Source organism: Lepidochelys olivacea, assembly GCF_965140295.1.
Source record: "Lepidochelys olivacea isolate rLepOli2 genome assembly, chromosome: 1".
Classification (NCBI taxonomy): Eukaryota; Metazoa; Chordata; order Testudines; family Cheloniidae; genus Lepidochelys; species Lepidochelys olivacea.
The window spans coordinates 266,266,030-266,289,021 of NC_140411.1; the positions used below are offsets into that span (position 1 = coordinate 266,266,030).

The 22,992-nt window shown below is 42.8% G+C and overlaps 1 protein-coding gene across 7 annotated transcripts in view; it reads right to left on the minus strand.

The window, feature by feature from the left end:
* Positions 1 to 7,567: 7,567 nt before the first annotated feature.
* Positions 7,568 to 22,992, minus strand: part of CNOT4 (CCR4-NOT transcription complex subunit 4) — a 122,784-nt gene continuing 107,359 nt past the window's right edge. For 4 of the 7 annotated variants that reach the window (XM_084652594.1, XM_084652592.1, XM_084652593.1 and 1 more), the window contains 2 exons: positions 9,695 to 9,907; positions 7,568 to 8,922 (listed from right to left, as the gene is read on the minus strand). In XM_084652594.1, the coding sequence (XP_084508720.1) occupies positions 8,621 to 8,922; positions 9,695 to 9,907 (515 nt within the window). In that variant the 3' untranslated portion in view covers positions 7,568 to 8,620. The remainder of the gene's footprint in view (positions 8,923 to 9,694; positions 9,908 to 22,992) is intronic. The other 3 variants (XM_084652597.1, XM_084652596.1, XM_084652595.1) reach the window with 1 other exon arrangement.

Genomic DNA, 22,992 nt, shown 5'->3' on the forward strand with positions numbered 1-22,992 from the left:
ACCACGCCAAGCCAGTAGCAAGTAGTCTGGAATCATTGGAGCACAAAGCATGGCAGCTAATGGTCCTGGGTTTTGGTCGCATTCAAGCAACATTTGGTCTATATCTTTCTGTGTTAGCCTCAGGATAGTGATATCATTCATGGTCACCTGGTTGAAATAGGGGAATTTTTGTAAGGGAACAGTAAAAGGACCCCGTGCATGCTGGGCTGTTTGCACTTGGCTAAAAGGGATCATCCTGGACAATAGCCACGCAGCAGGGGGAGGGAGAGGTGTGTACTGCACATCCACCCGAAAACTGCAGCCCCTCCTTTTACATGTGAAACCCAACCCATTGTTTGCTATGGAAAGGATGGTGCTGCAGTTTGAAACCATTCCCACATGTTATGCAACCCCGTGTACCCTGTGCCTTACTATGGCTGCCTGGAAACTGAATTCTGTTGCCCCGCCTTGTGTGATGTGTCACCATACCAGCAGGTGCTCAATATAAAAGGCAAAATGCAACCTTGTACCTAAAGCACATGTGCTGTCTGCTGTGAATTGCTTGATTCATTGTGAAAGAGTATCCCTTTTATTCTTAGAAATGTATCAAATTTTACTCTCCCTTATCTTCTCCCCCCCACGCAGGTGCAAATGTTTCTACGCTCCCCCTATCATCTCCGTCCCCTGAGGTTATCACAGATTAGAAGGCGAAAAAAACCACACTCGCGATGACATGTTTTCCGAGCTCATGCAGTCCTCCCGCACTGATAGGACACAGCTTAATGCATGGAGGCATTCAGTGTTAGAGGCCAGGAAAGCATTAAGTGAGCGCAAAGAGCGGAAGCAGGAGCGTGAAGAGCGGAGACTAATGGGGGAGCAAATGGACAAGATGAAGCATCTGGTGGAGCTGCAGGAAAGCCAACAGAAGCACAGACCTCCGCTGCATCCATTGTATAACTGCCTGACCTCCTCCCCAAGTTCCATATCCTCCTCACCCAGATGCCCAAGAATGTGGAGAGGGGTACGGGGCAGGGGGAGGCTCCAGGCACCCAGCCACTGCACTCCAGAGGATGGCCCAAGCAACAGAAGGCTATCATTCAAACAGTTTGATTTCTAGCATGGCTACAAAAAGCAATGTGGCCTTGTCCTTCCCTCCTCCCCGAGCTCACCCCACCCGGGCTACTTTGTCAGTTATCTCCCTTTTTAAAAAATTAATAAAGAAAGAATGCATGGTTTCAAAACAATAGTTACTTTATTTCGAAGGGGAGAGGGTGGTTGGCTTACAGGGAATTAAAATCAACAAAGGGGACGAGTTTGTATCAAGGACAAATACATACAACTGTCACACCGAAGCCTCGCCAGTCATGAAACTGGTTTTCAAAGCCTTTCTGATGCGCAGCACACCTTGCTGTGCTATTCTAATCACCCTGGTGTCTGGCTGCTCAAAATCAGATGCCAGGCGATTTGCCTCAACCTCCCACCCCGCCATAAACGTCTCCTCCTTACTCTCACAGATATTACGGAGCACACAGCAAGCAGCAATAACAATGGGAATGTTGGTTGTGCTGAGGCCTGACCTAGTCAGCAAACAGTGCCAGTGAGCTTTTAAACGTCCAAATACACATTCTACCACCATTCTGCCCTTGCTCAGCCTGTAGTTGAGCAGCTCCTGACTACTGTCCAGGCTGCCTGTGTACGGCTTCATGAGCCAGGGCACTAAGGGGTAGGCTGGGTCCCCAAGGATAACTATAGGTATTTCAACATCCCCAACAGTTATTTTCTGGTCTGGGAATAAAGTCCCTTCCTGCAGCTTTTGAAACAGACCAGAGTTCCTGAAGATGCGAGCGTCATGTACCTTTCCCGGCCATCCCACGCTGATGTTGGTGAAATGTCCCTTGTGATCCACCAGAGCTTGCAGCACCACTGAAAAGTACCCCTTGCGGTTTATGTACTCGCCGGCTTGGTGCTCCGGTCCCAAGATAGGGATATGGGTTCCGTCTATGGCCCCACCACAGTTAGGGAATCCCATCGCAGCAAAGCCATCCACTATGACCTGCACATTTCCCAGGGTCACTACCCTTGATATCAGCAGATCTTTGATTGTGTGGGCTAATTGCATCACAGCAGCCCCCACAGTAGATTTGCCCACTCCAAATTGAGTCTTGACTGACCGGTAGCTGTCTGGCATTGCAAGCTTCCTCAGGGCTATTGCCACTCGCTTGTGAACTGTGAGGGCTGCTCTCATCTTGGTATTCTTGCACCTCAGGGCAGGGGAAAGCAAATTACAAAGTTCCATGAAAGTGCCCTTACGCATGCGAAAGTTGCACAGCCACTGGGAATTGTCCCAGACCTGCAACACTATGCGGTCCCACCAGTCTGTGCTTGTTTCCTTGGCCCAGAATCGGCATTCCACAGCATGAACCTGCCCCATTAGCACAATGATGCCCACATTGCCAGGGTCCATGCTTTGAGAGAAGTCTGTGTCCATGTCCTCATCACCACGCTGACATTGCCTACTCACCCGGTTTCACTTTGCCAGGTTCTGGTGCTGCATATACTGCTGGACAATGCGCGTGGTGTTTAATGTGCTCCCAATTGCCAAAGCGATCTGAGCGGGTTCCATGCTTGCTATGATATGGCATTTGCACAGAAAAAAGGCATGAAACAATTCTCTGCCATTGCTCTGATGGAGGGAGGGGCAACTGACGACATGGCTTACAGGGTTGGCTTACAGGAAATTAAAAATCAACAAAGGGGGTGGCTTTACATCAAGGAGAAACAAACAAGTGTCACACAGAATGGCCCCCTCAAGGATTGAACTCAACCCTGGGTTTAGCAGGCCACTGCTCAACCCAGTGCTCAACCCACTGAGTTATCCCTCCCCCTGGTATTTCAGGCAGGACTGAATCTCCATTAAACTTTTCAAGGTGCCTCTGACAGACCTCACCAAAATGATTGTCGGCCGCTGATTTAACGGAGGGAGGAGCAAATGAATACAAAACAAATCTGGTGTATTTCTTGTTTTGATCCACTCCATCTATCTTTTAGATCTTTGGCTGGCAGCAGAAGGTGCAGTAGGACTGCAAGCCATCCACATCTCATGGCTGCTCGGCAGAAGACAGTGCACTAGGACTGCCGGCAGGACTAAAGAAAATGACTTGGTCGAGTCACTTCTATTTCAGTCCCTGCGCCCATGTCTGCCCAGGCACTCCTGACTGACCTTACCGAGGCAGCCAGGAGCACTTTGGACATGATGAAGATGGTTATCTGACCTATTGCACCGTCTGCTACCACAAGGCAAGGGATTGCTGCTGCTGTGTAGCAATGCCGTACCATGTCTGCCAGCACCCAGGAGACATACGGTGACGGTTACCTGAGCAGGCTCCATGCTTGCCATGGTATGGCATCTGCACAGGTAACTCAGGAAAAAAGGCGCAGAACTATTGTCTGCCATTGCTTTCACGGAGGGGAAGGAGGGCCTGATGACATGTACCCAGAACCACCCGCGACAATGTTTTTGCCCCATTAGGCATTGGGATCTCAACCCAGAATTCCAATGGGCAGCGGAGACTGCAGGAACTGTGGGATAGCTACCCACAGTGCAACACTCCAGAAGTCTACGCTAGCCTCGGTACTGTGGAAGCACTCCACCGAGTTAATACACTTAGAGCATTTTGTGTGGGGACACACACAATCGACTATATAAAATTGATTTCTAAAAATCCGACTTCTATAAATTCGACCTAATTTCGTAGTGTAGATATACCAAAAGTCACATCCTACTCTCACAAACACTGTCTTAGAATTGATAGGGATTTGCCAGATTTATCTCAGGGCTGGGGAAAAAAACAGAAATGCTGGTTTCCCTGGACTCCATGGCAATGAGCAATGAATCTGACACAATGATCATTTAAACCGTAACAGATTGCACCTGTCTGTAGGACAGGATGCACCCTTCCCTCCCCACCACCCAGTGTTTAGGATCCTGTCTAGAACAGTTGCCATTCTATATAGTTTTCTTCCATAGTGGCAGTTGCTCCTCATTCAAGAAGCTTGCAACTCAAGAAACCCAAATAGGCAGCTTGTACCGAGTCTGACATTGAACCACCAGCGCTTTCTCATTCATGAAAAAAGTCTTTTCATGGCACACTTGGCCAATTCAGCAATCGCGAAAGCAACTTGTATTGAATGGTGAATTCCCTTAAGTGGGCAGGTCAATCAATGCTTCTCACTTTTTGGGAAGCATCCTGCTCTGCCCCCTTGTTAGGATAAATATCTTAATAAACCATGACTGTGCAGGGTCTCCTACCCCATTAAGCAGCCACTGCTTTGCTATGTAAAGCAAACAATGGTCATAATCTAGGGTTGAAATCAAGACAGGAAGTGGAGCATATGAAGGGAAGGCACTGACCATGTCAGGCCTCTTCAGCAAACAACCCAAAGATATGTTTCACAAGCAATGCATTGAAGCAGTTGTAATACTGTATGCCACAACACCACCATTTGCATGGCTGGAGAGGCAGAATTAATAGTGTTCAAGTTTTCCTTCTCAGCACCATATCTTGTGTCTGGGGCCCTTGCTTAAAGCAATAGATTTAAATGCAAGACTTACCAGTGTGTAGATGGATGACCAGCTGTTGTTCTCAGCCAGCACAAGAGAAATTTCCAAGCTTAGGTATGAATGACCACAGAGTTAGGTTAGGATTTAGTGGGCAAATGGAGAAGTCTTGCACATTTAGCTCAGAATACCACCCCAGAAGTGATCAGTTTGGGGTAATGCTTGAATATTAAAAGCAAATTGCCTAGCAATATGCAAAGGACCTTCCCCCCCCACCCCACCCCACCCCCCAAAAAAAATCACATCACACAATCACATTCCATACATAGAAAATAATTCAAATTGAGTGCGAGAAGGGCAAGCGTAGCTCAAGGAAAGTTTTTATTTGAAAACACTAAGTTTGCTAATGCCCCTCCATGCTGCAGTGGCTCCCATTATTCCAATACTGGACCACTCCCTGCCTTCTCCCCCATTTCTGTCAATACACCTCATTTCTGAACTATTGCACCTTATATTATTCCAGTTTTCAGTCTCTCCACAGCAGAGAGGGCCAATCATGCTGCAATGCGTGGTGCTCTCATTCAATGCATCCATGCATACTACAGACTAGGATAAGACTAAGATTTAACTCACCTTGGATTTAAATAGGGCGTGGACCTATCCTGAGGCAAGAGGCAAGTACAGTAACTCCAGTCACACTATCTTTTTATACACATTTCAAATCTACTGTTCAGAAATATATCTGAAATCTGCCCCTTCCCCAGAAAAGTAACAACTGGCATGAGAGTGTGAAGGAAATGTGTGCCGAAGCCAAAGAAACCTCTATGAAAACATGGTCAATTCTTATGGCTTTATTATAAGTTTTGTGATAGTTCGCGTTTTTCTTAAAGCCCCAGCTCCTGGAGCCATTTGATTACATAAGATTCTGAGCTTTCATTGATTCCCTCCTGCCACAATGTTTTTAGCACTTATGGTTGGGGAGAAAAACTTGGAAACATGAACCCTAAGGACTCAAACTAGCAGGCAAATATGCCAAATTTAAAAATATCTTATGATTTTTAAAGCCAGTCACAATTTTTTGAATGCTTGGGGTTGGCAGCAGCATTCTGGCCTGACTACTGGAAAGATATGCAAACAGTATAATAAATTAGCCACTGAGAACATTATAGTAAATAGCAACAAAGCATGTACAGATACGGACGTAAGGCCAGAACACAGATGAAAATGTAAACTGATCTTTCAATAAAAGGACTGGTATGGCGTTTGATGCAAAAAGAAAACCATATCGGTAACCAGAGCCTCATGAGACTAATAAAGCCTCACATCGCTTTTCCAATGCAATACACTTGAACAGCGTAGAAACACCCTGGGCTTATCTCCCAGTGAAGGAATCAACCATGAACAGCAGATGAGACAACTAGACAGCAAACATATTAAGCCCATCTGATGTATTGTTTGTCAATTTGCATCATCGTCACTCTGTTAAATCTAGATTTGAGAAAGGTTACAAGTAAATACCATACACTGTCAAGCTGGATGCAGTAACGTCTGTGTACTACAGTACCCAAAGTTACCAGCTAGGGAGTTTGCTTTTGTGAGGGAGGTGAAGCCCCAGGAAGAAAAGAATGCAGCTAGCATGAAACTTCTGAATGGTACGTTTACTCTCATAGGGCTAGCACAACACATTGTAAACAGCTAGAGCCTACACAATGCTTGGCATGAGAATTTGACATGCAGGTTTTTGTTTTAAACGTTCCAAACTCTGGCAGTGGGACTGAATCCAAATACATGGAAATGGTCACGCTTTGTGAGTTGCTAACTTAACTAGCAGTAACTAATTGCACCAGTCTTTAAGAGGGTTATTTATAGGGATTTGTAGTCCTTTAATAGAAGTTTGCAAGTTTTGCTAATGATAGAGGTTGTCTCTCAGAACTAACCCAATCCTCACCATGATCTCAATAGGGATATTAAAGCCAACCTAGTTTCTTTTGTTTTCTTCACCTAGAATTCATGCATCTGGCATGCTTATGAAGGAATTGCTTGCAGGGGGCACTCACACTGATTTCAGTCCACACCACCAGCTTTAATTTTCAGTTTTTGTTAAATGAAGCCTTTAATCCAGAAGCCATTAAACCACCTGATAGTTTTCAGGCAAGTGATTTTTTTGGCACAAACAGGTTGAAAAGCATTCTTCTGAGCACTGAGAGCACAAGGCTTGTTTTCAATTATGACATCTAGAACCAGTAACTTCAGTTCAGTTAACAAGCCTTAGTAAATAAATGCTCCTAGGAAAAGCAGCCACTCTGAAAACTGCACCAAAGGGTAATGTGGTATGAGAAGAGAGGAAGTAGCTTTCTAAAGTCACCATCACTAAGAAGCTTGCCAAGTTTGCAGCTGGTTTGTGGACGATGGGGCTATTAGAATGGAAAGCCTCCTGCAGAGGACATGAAGTTAGGGGTTGAATCATGGATTGAAAGTGTCATCCCCTAATCTTGCCCCCCACCCCATCAAAACGTTTGCTTATTTTAAATATTGTGACTACCAAGGTTGGGCTCCCTGGCAGACCTCTTAGGGTACATCTACACAGCCCATGGCAGTGAGTCAGAGTCTGTTGACTTGGGCTCGGAGACTCGTTGCCGCTCACTGTGTAGATACACCCTTAGAGATCTCGCGTACGTAAACAGCTCTTGCACACCTGCACCCAAGGGGAGGGGTGTTGAGTCTTTAAACAAAGACGTCCCTTTGCCAAATGTTCACTAGGCATTGGGAGGTACAGGGATTGAAAAACCAAGTTTTAAAGCAGTAACTAGAACTCCCCCCAGTGCTCAGCTTTCAGTGCCATCATGCTATTATGTCACCACTGTGCTATTTGTCCCCAGTCCCAGGGAAGACAAGATTACTTTTACTGTAATGAGTAGTATCAGTTTAAAATGAATGGGAAGAATCTACTAGGATTTGCTGGTACTCCATAAAACCCCATGCAGAGTTAAAAACCAAGAAAAAGGAAAACAAAGTCATCATCAAGTTTTCTGTTTTATTTAAGATTTTAGTTTTAATTCTGAAGAAAGAGGTACATTTCCTTGTTTTTAGTTTTAGCGTCAGGTTATAACCATGTTTATTTATCTGTTTCTTTTTTTCCTGTCTTTTCAATACTGCACAAACGTCCAGAAACTACAGGGTTAAGTAAAAGCTGCAGGCAGAGGAGGTCAAAGGTTGCGCTCCTGATGGTGATCATGTGGCCCCAATGCAGTGCTATCCCAGAGTGCCCTAATCAGGTGAATTTAAAAAAAAAGAAAGAGAGATTGACAGAGGAGACAGAAAGACTGAAGTAAATATCACTCGTGTTTCAGCTGCTTATATTATGTTATATGCTAGGTATTAAATCTGTGAATACTTTTAAAACATTAAAGTTTACTTTAAATCTAACGCCAAAAATTTTTAAAAAAACTTTTCCCCCCTCTTTAAACCACTCTTTAGCAACATGCCAGTTACTTCTACACATTTTGTCCTTTGACCCACTTCTTGTCAAACTTCTTACTGACTTACATAAAGTACCCCCTTCCAAAAAAATACATAGCAATTTCCCTGTGTAGTGACACCTGAATGCAAAATAACTGCAAGGCCACTGCTTTCCTCCATATGTTCAGTAATTTTGTTTAAATTAAAAATAAAATGTTCATGTTTCTGCAATTCATTCTATATTTTTGCATTACATTTCTCCCCTACTGTAGATTGACTTTCTGCGAGGCAGAAATGCTCATTATGTGCGAAAGACAGACTGATATAGTCTCTTTTTAAGCACTGAGACAGCACTTTGATTTCTCTCTCTCTCTTTTTTCTTACAATGTTTAAGGAAATATTTTTAAACAGTGTATTTCAAACACTGGATCAGCAGAAACTTTACAACAAAAAATATACGGTCATGACCCTGTGATCGCATTGCATTTGGGGGTGGAGGGGAAGATTTGATCAGGAACTAGATTCTTCAGAAAGAAAGATATGAGAAGGGAATGGTGGGTGGGCATGGGGAGGAATCAGGGTGGGGCAATTCCTGCATTTCTCATGTTTTTTCCTCCTCCTTTCCTAATGACGATCCAGCGCTGAGCTCTGTAGTAGATCTGTGGGGGTTTTACTGGGGGGTCTGAAGGCTGTCTGAAAGCCTGGGGGAGGGGAATGGAAACTGGTAGGGTTTGAAGGGGGAGAGTAGGGGTTCCAACTGGCTCTGTGCAGAGGGATCTGTGTGCTGAAGGGGTTACTGTGGTGGGTCTGTGATGGGGCTGCACTGGGGCCGTCCATCTCTGTGAGGGCTTGAAGAGATTTTAGCCAGTGTGGTGGATTGTCGTCTTGAAGGGAGTCTAAACTGTTTCCTGTGGAGGCTGGGATCCCTGTGAAGAGAAGAAAAAGTGGGAGGAAAACAGGTGAGTCACAACAGAAACATGTTCAGTGTGAAGGAGGTCAATTTAATCTAACAGATGGCAGTGGTGAGAAAACAATTAGCTTGTACAGAAAACATGTTTATACAGTTTATCTCTCACCCTTCCCACAAAGATGAACATTTAAATCCAAATAGTTTCCCTCCTAGAAACACTTTTTGTGTCATTAAGTCCATATTCTTACATCACGCATTTGCCAACCCTCCCACCCCCCAATCACAAGGCCCAGGTCCCTGTCCATTACCTACCCAAACCCAGTTCTACCACTACTGCATGCTTTTCTTCCTGCTCTCCCTGCTTGAATCATGCTTCAGCCTATCTAACAGAGATACACAACCAGACAGCCTTATAAAACAGAGCTTTATAAACAAGTGGAGTACGTTCATTTTTAAATTAGAAGTCCAGGCACTGAAGGCATTAACAGAAGACCAGCAGCGCACATACTGGACATACCATCCAGCAGAAGGGACGCCAACATAAGCCTACAGTTATGCACTGAGCATTCTAACCACCTGTGAAGATCCTGGGCATGCACTGGAAAGGGCTAAGTGGGGGTTCATTATACCTATTTGTTCCACAAGGATTCCTGGCTCCTTGAAGTTTTGTGGATGGAAGCTGGAAGAGACCACCGCATACAGACTTATTTTTTTTCAGATGCCGATTAGTTTGTACCAATACCCAGCTGATGGCTGCCAGTGGAGCTGAAGGAGTGAGAAATGGTTACCTGTGATGATTGCGGGGTCCATCCAGCTGCCAGGGCTGTCCCAATTCAGGCTGTCGGAGGTGGCAGTGTTGGACGTTGGTACACTGTGGTTGGCGTTGGAGGGGGAAGAAGGATTGGGCAGCCCACCAAAGTTGATGTTAATGTTCGGTAGAAGTGCCCTTAGCCCGTCCTGCCATTCCTTCATATTTAAACTCTCTATAGAACTGCTGTTGTCTGGGAGATTTACCAACAAAAAAAATGAAAGATAAAAAAATAAAAAGCTGAAGTTAGAAACAGATGTCCTCCTTTGGTGGGGGAAGGGGATCTTCTTTCTCTATTAAGCATTTAATACAGTTTCCCCTGTCAAGAAACTGGGCTAGGGATTTTAATATGGACTATGAATTAATCAAGATGGGTTGGCATGTTTTATTGTTTCACTTTTTTAGTGTAATGGTGCAGGGGAAAGATTTAACTCCTTCCCCACTCATGTCACCATTTATTCAAGTTAGAGACCTGAATGGTTAAGGACACAATGGCTCTCCTTTCATTAGCAGTGGGAGAAGACCCATGAGATCTTTTATCAGAGGGCTGGCAGCTAGTCTACCCAATTCATCTGCTTTATGAATAGACAGCAGATGCTAAAGCCTGCCATTGAGCATGCCTTCCAGTATATTAAAGTGAAGAAAGGCTAGGGCTCTGCTATTGAAGTCCAACATGATTAGTCACTTGGGGAAACCAAAGAACGGGGCTGTTTGATTACAGCTTGCTCATTTACAGCACTGCAGATGCGATTCAAAAGGAAAAGGTAGCAATGCGTGCATTAAGTCAGAAAGAATGTATCTCTCTTTCAGCCTAAGGGCAAAGGAGGAAATTCCTAAAAGATCTTTCAGAATAATTCCCAGCATTGCAATCTGCTCCAGCTGAAACAAGACACCAAACAGTGAACGCTGAACTCCTTCACCCTGATGTTTCAGGGCATCCATTACCAAAGAAGGGCAATGGGATAACAGCTATTGGCACTGGAAGATTCTCTTCTATATAGGTTCTTATACTGCATTCGTCACTGCAGTAGCTGAGCTCCTGACGATTACATTTAATGATTTAGGGAACACTAATACAGAAACAGCAGGGGCTGATACCATGACAAACAGAGCAGACCTTGATTTTATACAATGCTTCTTCTACTCCGGGTATACCAAAGCACTTCACAGATCAAGATACTGATGGTGCAGTGATTGTGTCAGCAAATGCAAAAAGCCCTATTTAGCAATTATTTACAGTCAGCCAAGATCCCATTTCCTATTTGAGGGAAATGTTTGCCAGCACAATGTAGTTATCTGATTCTTTTAAATCACTGATGCCAACTTCCACCTTGACAGCCAAAGAGAGAGTAAAAGAGATGTTTGATGTCAGATCTGAAGAGTGGCCTCTGACAGTGCAGTATTTGTAGGGCAATGCTCCTCCACCAGCATTGGATGAGACTAAGCCCTGGCAGGAAGTTTGAACTGCAACCAAATGGACCATGTGGCATCTAATGTGTGATTCCAATTCAACAAGATGAGAAGGGGAAGGATGGGATACTCCCCCAACTCCAACCATTCTTCAGTGACATTTGTAAGTCTGACTGCACAGAGTGAAGAACAGATATCCTTAGTGAGTGCCTAGGACTAAAGGGAGCATGCAGTGTGAAAGTTTTCCAACACCACCTCTGTCCTGTTATGGTACCTCTTTCTCCAAGACTTCTCATGAGAATAAATGTTTATATTTTCATATGGACAAGTGATTAAATATCTCAAATCATTATTTGTGATCTAAGCCAAACTTGAACCCATGGCATCAACAGCAAGATCAGTTACCATATTAATCCACTACACCCAGCCAATGTGCCATAAGGATTGCAGCAGGGTGTTCCTGACCTTTCACGTTCCTGACCAAGTATGCCATCCTATATGGCAGCAAGCAGAATCTAAAACATAGTAAGGGTGAAGGCCCTTGTGCACAGTATAGTCAGACTTAGATATCCGGTGTGGAAACCAGGAAGAGGACAAAGGCATCAAATCACTTTCAAGATCACTATACAGTAACTGAAGTTATCTACAATAGTTGGATGCTGGTCACCATACCACAGAGTAATTTTCAGGATACAAAATTTATCTTATCAGCTGTTAAACTAATACTTGCAATTATTTGATGTTATCTTTGCTCCTTGGCTGAGGCGAGAGAATTACTCATTCTTCAGAAGTTAGCAAATAAAGTAACATCTGAAGAAGAGGAGAAGCAAAACCAAATGTCAAGTCTCAACCAGTGAGCAAAGACTAGAGACACAAGAGTCAACAAATCCAACAGCAGAAATCATTAATCCAAAAGCCTGCTCACTATTTCGCAAATTATTCAAGTACCGAAAGTGGTTCAAACCTTACATGCTATAGCAGAAAAGGAGATCAGAGAAGCTTTTTTTCTCAAGCCAATAAAGACTTCAAGGACTAACTTACTTCAGCCCTAGCTCACAAAACTGAATAATGCTATTATCAAACAATCTTACAGAATGCTCAACAGTATGTGGCAGGCAAGTGGCTAATATATCAGGACCTGTACAATATGCTTGTAGGAAAGTGATGGGTTTTCACAAGATTTGTTCTGCACCCATTTAGTGTGAAACCCTGGTGCACACACTTGTACTTGCTCTCACTGACTTGTCAATCAGTCATTCCTCCTATTTTACTTTAATCTAGTTTTGGGCTCTCTAGAATTTATTCCCTGTAATTCCTTTGGAAGGTTGGGCACGTGTTTGCAACTTCTTGTTTAGCCAACGGATGGGAAAACTAGAGGAGCTTTCCAAAAGTCTAGCTGAAATGAAAGATAAATGAACTTGTGGCATGGAAGAGGTGAAAAATCAGCTACAACCCAAGTCACAACTGTTCCTATTAGGTTTGTGCCCATAGCCCTCAAATAGCACCATAAAAATCAAGTTGCTGGATTCAGCTCTCAATACAAGAAGATTCTAATTCATTAACTCAGAAAAATGATTATGGGAAATTCTCAATGGGCATTTACCACCATCTTCAAGAGCTGTTATGGCAGCAGAAGTGGATGTAGACTGCAGAGATCTACCTGTCCAACACCACCTAGTTGCAGAAGATAGACAAGATGCTCTTCAATGACTAACTAGGGGCCAAACACAATGCTTCTGCAATACCTGCCAGCCTGAAATGTGCAGAATAATTTTATGACCAGATACTGTTCATTTCCTACTTGGTATTAATGTGGCAGTAATTAGGAGTGGCACTATAATATATAAATTTAGTAGCAAGTAGTGACACTCAGGGAAGACACCATGCTGTCAATGTAAACAGCTCAATGTGCAGCAGTAGTCAAAAAAAGCAAGCAAGGTGTCAGGACTCAGGATGTATAAGAAATGGGACAGAAAATACCAAAGATAGTCTAAATGCCACATTGCCTAATCAATTCTGGTAACCTGGCATCAATTTTTTTTTTTTTAAAAGACATACTGCGGCATAAACAGGAGTCCAGAGAGAGATGAAAAAAACAATTTGAGGTAAAAGACTTCTATAAAAAGAGATCGAAAAGGTTGGGACTATGTTTGGAGAGAAGATATACATATTAATAGAACAGTATAAAGAAGGTAAACTGGGTACTCCAATTTACCCTAATACAAGAGCAAAAAGGGACATACAATGAAATTGAAAGGTAAGAAATTTAAAACTGACTACATGATTTTTTTTTTTTACGTCAACAGAATTAATCTGAGGTAATGAGTTCTTGGCAAGGCACTGAGGTCAAGAGCTTAACAGATCTCAGAAAAGACTTGTCATCTATATGGATAATGAGAACATTCACAGTTACATGACATGGAGAGGAAAGGGGGGTGTTTTGTTTATTAAAGACATACAAATTTTTATGCTTTAGGGCGTAAGCCAACCAATGACTGTAAAGTTTAGGAAGAAGGGCAAGCTGGCTTTTCCAGCCAACATGGCTTTCTGGGGTAGGGATAGGTGGAAAGGCTACAGCCACTTGGCAGCCCCATGACACCACTCAGCCAATGGGATAGCTCTGCTTAACTGAGGAGCTCTCACTGAGCAATCCAGGTGCCTGCAACAGGCTCCTGGTTTGGCTGGCTGGGACACTGGGCAATTAAGGGCCAGGCTAAGCAGAAGAGGACCTCTTACCACTCTACCCACCACTGTAAAATGCAGTAGGGATTGGAATAATACAGACTTTGATGAGGTCTTATTTTGAGTGGGTGGGTTGAGTGAACACGATGCTCTGGATCTGAGCATTGATACTGTGGGGGTAGATGATAGGCGAGTCATCTATTGCCTTCCCCAGTGCTCCGAGGACAAATGGCCTTGAGAAAATTATTCTGTTAAGGGATTAAAGTTGCAGCCACTTCATCAAAATTCCAGATGTCTGTGCCTTCCTCACTGGCCTCTACAGTTCACAAAGATCCCTTGTTGGCAAGTTAATCCATAGTTTTCAAAGTTCTTGCACTTTTTTCTGAAGTCTCAATTAGTGGCTAAAGTCATACTGGGTCAGATAGGTGTCCTGTCAATTCTTCTGTTCTTATGCAATACTTCTGCAGCACTGTATGGTAAATTTCAGCCCAAATGCTTAGAGATCAGCAAAGTTATAAGCAACTGAAAACAGAGTTGTATATGGAAAGTGTTGGGCAACCTTAACTACAGTCATCATTACCTCCACCACTTATAATAAATCTTCCTACATGTTATTTAAGAGTGTGGCTCCTGAAGCCCACGGCTGGTCCCATAGTTGCTACTATATTCTTTATAAAGTCAAGTTTTAATCCAATTTGCATCATAAAACTGGCATAATATATAAAAACAAGAGGATAATGAAAAAATCATTTAAACCCCAGATGAACCCGAGTCTGTAAAAGAAGTCCCTGAACCACTTCCACCAGATTTTTTGGGGGGGGGGGGGGGGTGGAGGGAGGAGAAGAGAAGGTGGTGTAATTTTGAATATTTTTAGGAGACTTATTTCCATTTATCACCATTAAACTGGTAATATGAGACTAATACTTCCTCATCCTCACATTTGTTTCTCTTCATAGGCTCTTTCAGTAACTTAAGCAGTGTGCGGAGGAGGATAGGAAAATGTGGGGGAACTCATATGCCAAGTTTAAATCCACCAATCACATCATAATCTTTCTGGAAAAGTTTTCTATTCTGACTCAAGATAATCTTAGAAACAGGTCTGATATAACTTTGTTTTGTTCCTATGGCAATAGATTAATTTGGTAAAGCTGCAATGAAAAAAGCCAACTCCCATTTAAAAAACAGGTTCAGGTAAAACCAAGCATTTCAGACATGAAGGTCTATTGTTTCCTCAGTGTGCATTATTTCATAAACTCTGTTCATGTTGATGGAAACTTGTGTCCCCACTGAGAAGTGAACAGATTCCGAAGTATGGCACTTCTGCTGAAAATGTTCAGTTTCCAGTGTGATACACAAGCACGAAATTCAACAGTTGTACCTAAAAAGCTTTACACATTAGCACCTGTCCTTCCCTATGGTGGATAAATTAGGGAAGTATATAGTGACAGATAAGCTTTCATCAACACAAGGAGTTCAACTCATCCCACACTGATAACGACCAACAGTGTACCACCATTTGATGTCTGAGCATTAATCTATGTGGAAAACTGATAGTTTGAGTTCCTAATGGACAAGTTTCCACATCACAAAAAATCCTACTATCACAATGATACCTTAGTGGACAGTCTTACTGCAAATACAAAGGACATTAGAATATCCTTATGTTTAAAGATTATCCCTCCAAATCAGGTGGGCAGCATATGCCTGTATATGTGGACAAGGCCTAAACACTGCACTACAATAATTTAGACAAGGCCTAGACACTACACTGGTAACATCAGTTTGACTAGATTCTAAAGTTTTTATAGGGGAATTTGTAAACAGTCAGAGCTTTGAAACTTAATTCTCATGATCCCTTATTCAGCTTGTTTTGAGGGAGGTACAGTAGTTTGATGAAGTAAGCTATCTCCAAATCTGGGACCTGGAGCAATTTTGGTTGAATTTCCTTCCTAGGCTTTTCATGTATGAACCTGATCTTTGTGTGGCTTCCCTTATCTTCCTACTTTAGTCTAATTTAGATGGCGGACAAGGTGGCCGAGAGGAAATTTTCCAAAATTAGACCAATATCAAGTTGTCACCTGAATTTCAACATGTAGATCTAGGACCAAATTTTTGCCATGAAACAACTAATGTTCAGTCAGATTTACTTATTTATAGAGAAAATATAACATGCCTATTAAATAAATATTTAAGGCAGATGTAATCCTTTGTCTTGGCAAACTTCAGTTATATATCTCAAGATATTGCAAAGAACTGGACTGGATACTCATCTGCATTCAGCCAGAAGACAGAATAAAGAGATACCACAACAAAATGCAGACAATAGATATGCTCTGTTTTGAAGCTTTTACATAATGAATAACCCAAGCTTAATTTACTCTTGCCTTTTTATTAAAAATGACATCCCATTAGACTCATCTGTTTTTAACTATGCTTTCCTCAAAAGTAATTTGATTTTTTAAACTAATAATCAATCCTATCATTTGATTGATTATACAGAAGCAGATATATTGTGCTTCTTTACTAACCTTGTATAATTGACTGATCTTTATAGCATCCTACACTCTATTCCACATGAATTTGACTTTTCCCACCAAGGGAGTCTAGAATAGATGTATGGAAACAGCTTGTCTAATTTAGATCAAGTTTCCTATCCTATAAGGATAAGTGCCTCATGTGAATTATCTCTTACATTGCAATACATACTTCAATAATAGTTCTCGAAGTCATAATGAAATACAACAACCTTTATGCCAAAATACTAAATAAATTCTAGTTCCATTAAAAAGCAAACACTCCTATAATTTTAGATTCAGATTTAGATCTTTGGGTTACCGAGAGCAAGATATAACAGCACAACAGTGCAGAAGGCTGAGCACTTCAAGTAACCCAAAACAGGCAAAGTTCAGTGGAACACAGCTGGATGAAATAAAGTATTATACTAGCAATGCCACCAAACTGATTGCACCATATAGCAACACAAGGAGTGAAAAGAATAAGGTGATGTATTAAATAGTCAGCACTAAAATGGCTTAAATGTATAAAGGCCCTTGTCCAGCCCTAGGTCTGTACTGTCAGTACTGATCAGTTTTTAAAAAAGGACATTCAATAGCTGCAAAAAATCCAGAAGATCACAAGACTACAGTAGAAAGAAGAGGGCACACCAAGATAAGATGCATACATTAAAAGCATGAACAGCTTAAGAAGACGGCAAGGGTGAAGAGAGCTGATTGTGGTGTAACAAATACCAAAAGGAGACCCACCAAAATCTAGGACAGAGATTCTCAACTTGCTCACAACCACAAATGGAGGTACCAGGAAACCGTGCCCCCTTATAGCACAGCATCTGTCAGCTCTTAAGACAATCCTTTGTGCTGGCTGCTGCAATGCTTCATCGAGAACTGGGACTTCCTGGGAAGCGTTACAGGAACCAGTCCCTTAAACCATCCTAAGAATACGTAACATACAACCAAGGCACTAAGTCCACAGGAGAGAGCTTAGAACCCCTGATCTTAAGTACCATCTCTTATCTGTGCAGAAAGAATAAACTTAGGTTTAAGCATAAATAGGGGCTTCTTCAATCAAGGGATAACTAAAATGTAAAACAGTCTAAGAGGTTTAGTGGAGACAGCTACTAACAGTTTAAACTTGAGTTAATGGCAGGATTAGGAGACACCATGTTTTCCCTCTATCCAGAACCCTTATGATTCTGTGTAGCAATGACTTGTGGTAACCCCACAATATTTAGCACAACTGAGGGCTTCACTTGCCAGGATCCTGAAAGCATAATTTGCCTAAAATAGGACAAATTACATCCACTCATTAATCCAACCCTCATCACTCTGGAGGTGCAGCTAATGCATAGTGCACTGCATTTTCAGTTTTTACTAATTTTGACCAATAAATTTTCAAGTTTTTTTTTTTTTTAATTAAAAGAGTTTGGGTTTTTACTCATTTACACCCGTTATCAATCCACTCATTTTTTGGGTGCTTATTTTTGCTGAACACTAATACTTTCCGCGACTATTGTGTCCTGCAGCTCCAAGATTGAAGCAATACTGCAGTTAAAACACAGAACACACACACACAGCCGAGGTTGGAAAAATCAAACATTAATATCAGACTATGGCTATGTCTACACTACCACGGGATCGATGCTCTGGCGATCGATGCACTGGGGGGGTCGATTTAGCAGGTCTAGTGGAGACCTACTAAATCAATGGCAGAATGCTCTCCGGTCAACCCCGGTTCTCCACCAGGAATGAGAGGAGTAAGGTAAGTCGATGGGAGAGCGATGGGACACACTGCAGTAAGTCGACCTAAGATACATCGACTCCAGCTATGTTATTCACGTAGCTGGAGTTGCTTAACTTAGGTCAACTTACTGCAGTAGCATAGACAGTCTATGACTGCCTCAAAAGGAGATTCTGCCCACCTACTCCTTTGTGTCCGTTCAGTGCAACACTGAATTTAAACAATAAATCCTCTGCAGATAAAGAGGGAAACCTGGGGCAAAAAACACAAATCTATGCCTGAATATCAACAAGAAAATCAGTGCTTAGAAATTTTCAAGGAAAGTAAAGACGGGAGCGAAGAGGATGCATTGCGCTGCAAGTAATGCAGCATTTCGGTCTGTGCTCGCACTGACAAAATAAAGGAGCATTTCAAAAGCAAGTGACAAGAAGCTTAAGAAGAAAGTGAGGTTTGGGGTAAACAATCAATATCAGGAGTTTTCACCAGGGCTTTAATGAAAGAAAAAACAGCACGATTGTGTCAACAAATGTGTGTGTGCTCCTTGTTTCACTGATAATCGCTGTTAATTGCGGAGGAGCCTGTTGGTGACTTTGTGAGACAATGCTGTCCAGCAGCAAAAACCCTTCCTAATGCAGACAGACAATCTCACTCAAATATCTGAAAGATAACGACAATGCTTCAGTATCTAAACTGATGGAACAAATGGAAATATGTTGTCTAATCAGAGTTTTGACGAGTCTCCTGATGCTTTGGACCATCCAATTCTTGGCCTTTTGTTTTCATTTTTTTATTTCAAAGCAAATAAACCCACATTGTTTTGTGCTGAGTGTGACATTCATCTGCTCAGCTGACAGCTGTTTTGTCAACGCAGCAGTAATGGACATGTTTGAGACATACCAACAAACTTGGGAAAATTTAGCCACAACTAACACAGATTCTGCTTCCTACATGGCTAAGATTGCATTGGAGTTTAAACTCAACCAGAAACCAGAGCTGCTACTTATTACCTGTCCTGCTTATCTGACTAACGTTGCACTGTCAGCAGCTACTGGCTACAGAAAAAATGAAAGACATGAAATCTTGCATCACTGAGTTTGCCCCACTCCAGCTGGGGAGTGGGGTCAGGGGCTTGCCTCGCTCCGTGCAGCTCCCAAGAAGCAGCCAGTGTGACTCCCCTCAGGCTCCTACGTAGCACAAGGAGGCGCAGCCAGGCACCTCTGCGCACTGCCCCGTCTGCAGGCACTGTCCCCGCAGCTCCCATTGACTGCAGTTCCTGGCCAATGGGAACTGCAGGGGTGGTGCCTGTGGACAGGGCAATGCACAGAGCCACCTGGCCGCACCCCGGAGCAGGAGGGGGAAACATACTTCCAGGGGCTGCTTGCGGTAAGTGCCATGTGGTAAGCACCCCTGAACCTGCCCCACACCACAATCCCCTGCCACAACCCTCCTGCCCTCTGAACTCCTCAATCCCAGCTCAGAGTCCCCTCTTGTACCCCGAGCCCCTCATCCCCAGCCCCAGCCCAGAGCCCACACCCCCAGCCAGAGCCCTTCCCTCCGTGCCCCAAAAGCCTGTCCCAGCCCAGAGCCCCCTCCTGTACCCCAAACCCCACCATTCCAGAGAACATGCATCCATGCTGATGACTGGTTCTGCTTTATAACGATCCAAAGCAGTACACACCAACACATGTTCATTTTCATCATTTGAGTCGCATGCCACCAGCAGCTCATTTTCATTTTTGGTGGTTCAGGTTCTGTAGTTTCCGCATCGGAATGTTGCTCTTTTAAGACTTCTCAATGCATGCTCCACACCCCGCCCCTCTCAGATTTTGGAAGGCACTTCAGATTCTTAAACCTTGGGTCGAGTGCTATAGCTATCTTTAGAAATCTCACACTGGTACTTTCTTTGCATTTTGTAAGATCTGCAGTGAAAGTGTTCTTAAAATGAACTGCATGCTGGGTCATCATCCGAGACTGCTATAACATGAAATATATGGCAGAATGTGGGTAAAATACAGAGCAGGAGACATACAATCCTCCCCAAAGGAGTTCAGTCACAAATTTAATTAACACATTTTTTTTTAACGAGTGTCATCAGCATGGAAGCATGCCCTCTGGAATAGTGGCCAAAGCATGAAGGGGCATACGAATGTTTAGCATATCTGGCACACAAATACCTTGCAATGCCGGCTACAAAAAAGTGCCATGTGAACGTCTGTTCTCACTTTCAGGTGACATTGTAAACAAGTGGGAGGCATCATTATTTCCCATAAATGTAAACAAACTTGTTCCTTTTAGTGACTGGCTGAACAAAACGTAGGGCTGAGTGGACTTGTAGGTTCTAAAATTTCTCTCTCTCTTTTTTTAAACACAACTGCACTCAAAAACAATCTACATTTGTAAGTTGCACTTTCACGATAAACAGATTGCCCTATGGTACTTGTACAGGTGAACTGAAAAATATTTATCATTTTTACAGTGCAAATATTTGTAATAAAAATAATATGAAGTGAGCACTGTACACTTTATACTCTATGTTGTAACTGAAAACAATATATTTGAAAGGGTAAAAAAAATCCAAAATATTTAACAAACATCAGTTGGTATTCTATGGTTTAACAGTGGGATTAAAATTGCAATTAATCATGGTGGTTTTTTGTTTTTTTTAAAGTTAATCACGTGAGTTAACTGTGATTAATCAACAGCCCTAGTTAAAAGCCTAATGACAGACAAGCATCCCAGCAAGCCAATACTTTTTCCTTGTGGCTACCATGTTGTCCTTCGGAATTTAAGCTTTTATTTAAAAAGACTTTAATCCTTATGGTTGCAAAAATAACCTGCAAAATATGAACAAAATCTAAATTGATTCAGTAATATCTGCCTAGCTCTCTAGGCAACCTGAAACAATGCCACAGGTAATTTGCATTTCTGATCAATAGTAAATTTGTAATATTGCATTTAGATGATCACAGCATGCAAGAAAGGAGACAATTATATGAAGAGCTGCACAATCTACTGTCAGTAATATCCGATTGCTATCACAAAGGTCCAAAGCTTGGGTTGGGAGTGGAGCTTTGGAGTGTACCACCATTTATAATTTTTCCCAGTCTGATCCTTGGAAGCCACGCTATAGGGAAGCCTGGGATGGCACCCAAGTCCCACCAAGGAGGTGTGAAGAAGACATGCATGATCCTATTTTGAAGATCAATACAATCCACTGTGAAGGTTCTTATTCTGAGAGCCAAGTGAGTAAAGCTTGAACGAGTACCACGACCATTTTATTTCAGTTTGACTATAACCTACATTGACATTAGCAGGTAAAACATTTAAAAGTCTAAAAATCCTAATGACCAGGGCTTATAGCGAGGGCCCTATGAAATTACGGCCCTGAAAACCGCATCACAAACCATGAAATCTGGTCTCCCCCCAGCGAAATCTGGTCTTGTGTGCTTTTACACTATACTATATAGGTTTCATGGTGGGGCGGGGGGGGGGGACGGGACCAATGTTCCTCAAATTGGGGGTCCTTATTCAAAGGGGGAGTTGCAAGGGGCGGTCACAAGGTTATTTTAGAGGGGTCCTGGTATTGCCACCTTTACTTCTGCACTGCCTTCAGAGCTGGGAAGCCGGAGAGCAGTGGCTGTTGCTGAGAGCCCAGTTCTGAAGGCAGCGCCTTGCCAGCAGTAGCGCAGATGTAAGGGTGGCAATACCATACCATGCCACCCTTACTTCTGCATTGCTGCTTTCAGAGCTGGGTGGCTGGAGAGTGGCAGCTGGTGACTGAGGGCCCTGCTCTGCAGACAGCAGCGCAGAAGTAAGGGTTGCAATACCATACCATGCCATCCTTACTTCTGCACTGCTGCTGGCGGTGGCTCTAGCTTCAGAGTTGGGCTCCTGGTCAGCAGCCGCCGCTCTCTAGCTGCCCAGCTCTGAAGACATCGCTGTAGCTGCCAGCAGCAGCGCAGAAGTAAGGGTAGCAGTCCTGCAACCCCCCCTACAATAACCTTGTGACCTCCCCGCAGTTCCTTTTTGGGTCAGGTCCCCAATTACAGCACAAGGAAATTTCAGATTTAAATAGCTGAAATCATGAAATTTATTATTTTTAAAATCCTATGACCATGAAATTGACTAAAATGGAGAATTTGGTAGAGCCCTACTCATAGCCAATGTGTCTCCTAAGGGAAAAAAAACAGTTAAAGTGTCATTTACCAATGATATAAAATGGAAACTCTTAGCATACATCTGCATTGCCAAAGTCAGATGTTTACATTCACCACTAGTGCAGCTCCACTGTGGTAGCAACAGCAGTGTAGAAAGGGATCACACATCTTAACAGTGTATAACACTACACCCCCCACCCCAAGAATGTATTCTATTGTGGTTCTGAGAAGAAAACAGAACAGAAAGAGAATCCCCTCTAATGCACTTTTAAGTAGTGCATGGGGCAGATGGGAAAGCAAGGAAATTTTCATAACACTGCATCATTGCTCTGGGTTGAGCAATAGAGCACAAATTGTAGATGTGGAACAAGAATGAACTTCAGAATAGGTTCAAACGGATCCTCCCACTTATTCTCTTTCATATTTTATTTCCTCTAATCTATTTCATTCATGCAACCTTCACATCAGTTATGGTTTTCAGGAAACAAACTTGAACGTTTCTTTTGTGGAAGTGCTGGAACTCAGCTCAGCTCCTGTGACCATTAACTTTTCTCCCATGTGGAGTTATGATCCTTAACTAGGCCTTCAGCGACTGGATAAGACTTAAACAGCCACCTACCAATTTTATTTTCAAGGGAAGAGTACTCACCCTCCACCTCGCAAGAGCCACGAGGCATATCTGAAGTCAGATATTCAATGGGAGAGCTGTGCATGTAAGGAGAGAAGACTAGAATGGGGTTCCACAGAGTAGATTTGAGAAGAGATTTTTACCTGT